This window comes from Microtus ochrogaster, chromosome 5, assembly GCF_000317375.1.
Source record: "Microtus ochrogaster isolate Prairie Vole_2 chromosome 5, MicOch1.0, whole genome shotgun sequence".
In the NCBI taxonomy this organism is placed as follows: Eukaryota; Metazoa; Chordata; class Mammalia; order Rodentia; family Cricetidae; genus Microtus; species Microtus ochrogaster.
The window spans coordinates 38,236,166-38,239,619 of NC_022012.1; the positions used below are offsets into that span (position 1 = coordinate 38,236,166).

General features: G+C 48.1%; 1 protein-coding gene across 1 annotated transcript in view; it reads right to left on the bottom strand.

Moving 5' to 3' along the window:
* Positions 1–858: 858 nt before the first annotated feature.
* Positions 859–3,454, bottom strand: part of Vps11 (VPS11, CORVET/HOPS core subunit) — a 17,558-nt gene continuing 14,962 nt past the window's right edge. The window contains exons 15-16 of the mRNA XM_005347180.3: positions 1,620–1,842; positions 859–1,335 (exon numbers count right to left, since the gene is read on the bottom strand). Of these exons, the coding sequence (XP_005347237.1) occupies positions 1,171–1,335; positions 1,620–1,842 (388 nt within the window). The 3' untranslated portion in view covers positions 859–1,170. The remainder of the gene's footprint in view (positions 1,336–1,619; positions 1,843–3,454) is intronic.

Genomic DNA, 3,454 nt, shown 5'->3' on the forward strand with positions numbered 1-3,454 from the left:
AGGCCAACTCGAGGGAGTCCTTTCCTTTCACCTTGTAGCCCCAAGAGATCAAACTCAGATCCTCAGGCTGGGCAAGCGCACCTACCTGCTGAGTCAGCTCACTGAGCTGTAGGTTTTGAAACGCATGCAGCCCACAGAGAATTCGCCATCCACTCTCTACTGAGGCTGGCTTAAACCTGACCCTCTGTCTCCACCTAGAAAGTGCTGGGTCATAGGTAGGGGAGGAGTGTCATTCCCAGTATCTGCTGGACTCTTTCTTCCTCCTGAACTCGACTAAGCAAGAGCTGGGCTGCATGCCTTGCTCAGTCACTTTTTGTTTAGAGACAAAGGTATAAGTAACCCTGGCCTGGAACTTGCCGTGTGGTGAAGACTGCTCCAGCGTGCACCACCACACCCAGGTTCACTAAGACCTTCTGAAGCGGCTCTTCAGGAGGCTGAGGGTATACAGCACAGTGGTGGACCTGCCTAGCATGTGTAGATAGAGTTCTGTGTTCAAGTCCCAACACAATGAAGTTCTTCAGCGAGTTTAACTTCCTAGATGCTATCAATCCCACCCACCAGTGAAAAGATGTGGGGCTAACCAGACAGGAAGACCACAGGCAGAAGACTAGAACCCTAGAACACAGGGTGGTTCTTAGATATACTTTAGAACCACCTGATGGCTAGGTGTGCTGGTGCATGCTCATGCTTTTAATCTCAGACTCAGCAGGCAGAAGCAGGAGGATCTTCGGGAGTTTGAGACCAGCCTCCTGGTCTACATGAGTTGTAAGCCAGGTACGGCTACCCAGTGAGACCCTGTCTCAAACAAACAAAAAAAAAAAATCACCTGAAAAGTTCCCATAAAATATTCTTCAGCCCTCAAGTCATTATACTCTTTTATTTATAGGCTCTGAGAACAAGGACCCAAGCACAGCCTGGTGCCCTTGAACAGAGAATAAAGCTGCTATTGTCCACAGAGAGGTTGCTGAGGTGCCCTTCCTCACTGGTGTGGAATAATCTATATTTCTGGTCAGCAGGAGGGGAGCAGGCTGGCAAAGGAGGAAGGAAAAGCAGATTCCGTCTCGAGTCCTGAGGGTCTGGAACTGTGGTCTTGTCCGCTACAACAGATCACCTGAGGCCACATGTGTGCTTTAGGGGCCCAGAGTTCCAGGCTTTCCCAGGAGCTGCTGACTAAGTCCCTCTCCTGGAGTGCATCAACAAGTCCCGCTGCAGCCCAGCCTCTAGGCTGGTAGTAAGTCTGGCTGCAGGAGGGTCTGTCAGGAGAGTCAACTTGTTGAAAACCCCTCGGCCAAAGTAGTCAGCAATCACGGAGAAGCTGTCATTCGAGCATTTGAGCTGGAAGGAAAGAGGAAGAATCAGGCCCAACTGAAAAGGAAACAAATGCTCTGGAACTCCAAGGACACTGTGTGACACCGATGGTGGCCCTGGTCTTGGGTGTCTGTGTGTGCACACCAACAGAGGCCAGAAGAGGGCATCCGATAGCAAGGAACTGAATCACAGGCAATTGTGAGCCTCCTGATGTGACTCCAGTCCTCCAGATGACAGGAAGTGTTCGTAACTACTGAGCTATCTCTCCAGCCCACACTCTCCCCCAACCTTTTTAACCTACTCATCCTCACCTGGTGCTGGAACTGATCATGGAGATCTCGTTTCTGCTCCTGGGCCCGGATCATATCCATCACCTTGCGGTTCTCTGGGAGGCAGGTGGGGCAGTCAGCATCGCTTTCTGAGTAACTCTCAAAGCAGTGCTGGTGGAAGGAGTGGCCACACAGGAAGTGGACTGAGGGCAGCTCCAAGGCACTGTTACAGATGCTGCACTTGGTCTTCTGGAAGATCTTTGGACTGCAAGCAGGAGACAGGATCGGTGGCAAATAGTGAGGAGGGCAGGGCCAAATCCCAGTGGAGAGAGAGATGAAGGTCTCTGTAAAGGTCACAGAGGCCCTGTCTGTGTTTATCACCCAAAGGGAATCAAATAGGGACAAAAGCTCCAACCTAAAGTGAACGGTTTGTTTGTTTTTTTTGTTTTTTGGGTTTTTTTTTTTGTTTTTTCAAGACAGGGTTTCTCTGTGGCTTTGCAGCCTGTCCTGGAATTAGCTCTTGTAGACCAGGCTGGCCTCAAACTCACAGAGATCCGCCTGCCTCTGCCTCCCGAGTGCTTGGATTAAAGACATACGCCACCACCGCCTGGCCCACCACTTTTAATTTTTAAGCTTTTTAAAAAAGACTTATTTATTATTTATACAGTGTTCCGTCTGCATGTGTGCCTGCAGGCCAGAAGAGGGCAACAGATCTCATTTCAGATGGTTGTGAGCCACCAAGTGGTTGCTAGGAATTGAACTCAGGACCTCTGGAAGAGCAGCCAGTGCTCTTAACCTGAGCCATCTCTCCAGCCCAAGATTTCTTTCTTAAATCACGTGCACAGAACTTCAGGTATCTGCAGGAAGGAGGTATCAAGGCCCTGGTGGTCGTGTACCTGACACGTGTACTGGAATTGAACTTGAGTCCTCTGCAAGAATAGGACAAACTCTTAACCACTGACCCATGTCTCTGGTCCCCTTCTCTTTCTCCATTCATTTTCTCCTCAGAATTTACAACTACCTCAAACACTGCAATCATCTGCCTATTTGTTTTCTAGATTTATTTTATGTGATTTATGAGCCTGAGTGTGTATACGTGTACCACTAGAGTTAAGGTGCCTGCAGAGGTCAGAAGAGGACATCAAATGTCCTGGAGCTGTTGTGAGCCATCTGATGTGGGTGCTGGGAACGGAGCCCAGGTCCTCTCTGAGTGCAGCGAGCACTTTAACTGCTGACGATCTCTATCATTCCGTGTCCACTTATTTAATATGTTCACTGTATGTCTACAGAACAGAGGCCCATAAAGGCAGGGCTTCTTGTTTGTGCTATCATTAAAGGCTTCAGAGACAATAAACGTTGAGCGGAATGAAGAAACCATTTCATAATAAGCATTTTACAATGTAATGGGAAGAACAGACAGAACACTTGATAGCTGGGTGTGGAAGCAAATGTCTATGATCCCAGCACTTCAGAAAGATTAAGGAGTCCAGGGCCAGCTTCAGCTACATTAGACTGTCTCATCAAAACAAACCCCTAAAGATTTAACACTTGAGAACAATTTCTGTTATTAATAACTCCATCCAGGCATGACAGCTCATTCCTGAAATCTTAGCACTTAGGAGGCTGAAGCAGAAAGATTGCTTTGAGTTAAAGGTCAGCCCAGGCTGCAGGGCAAGATTATATTTCAAAAATAGGGGCTGGAGAGATGGCTCAGTGGTTAAGAGCACTGACTGCTCTTCCAGAGGTAGTGAGTTCAATTCCCAGCAACCACATGGAGGCTCACAACCATCTGTAATGAAATCTGGCGCTCTCTTCTGGTGTGCAGGCATACATGGAGGCAGAATGTTGTATACACAATAAATAAATAAATAAATAAA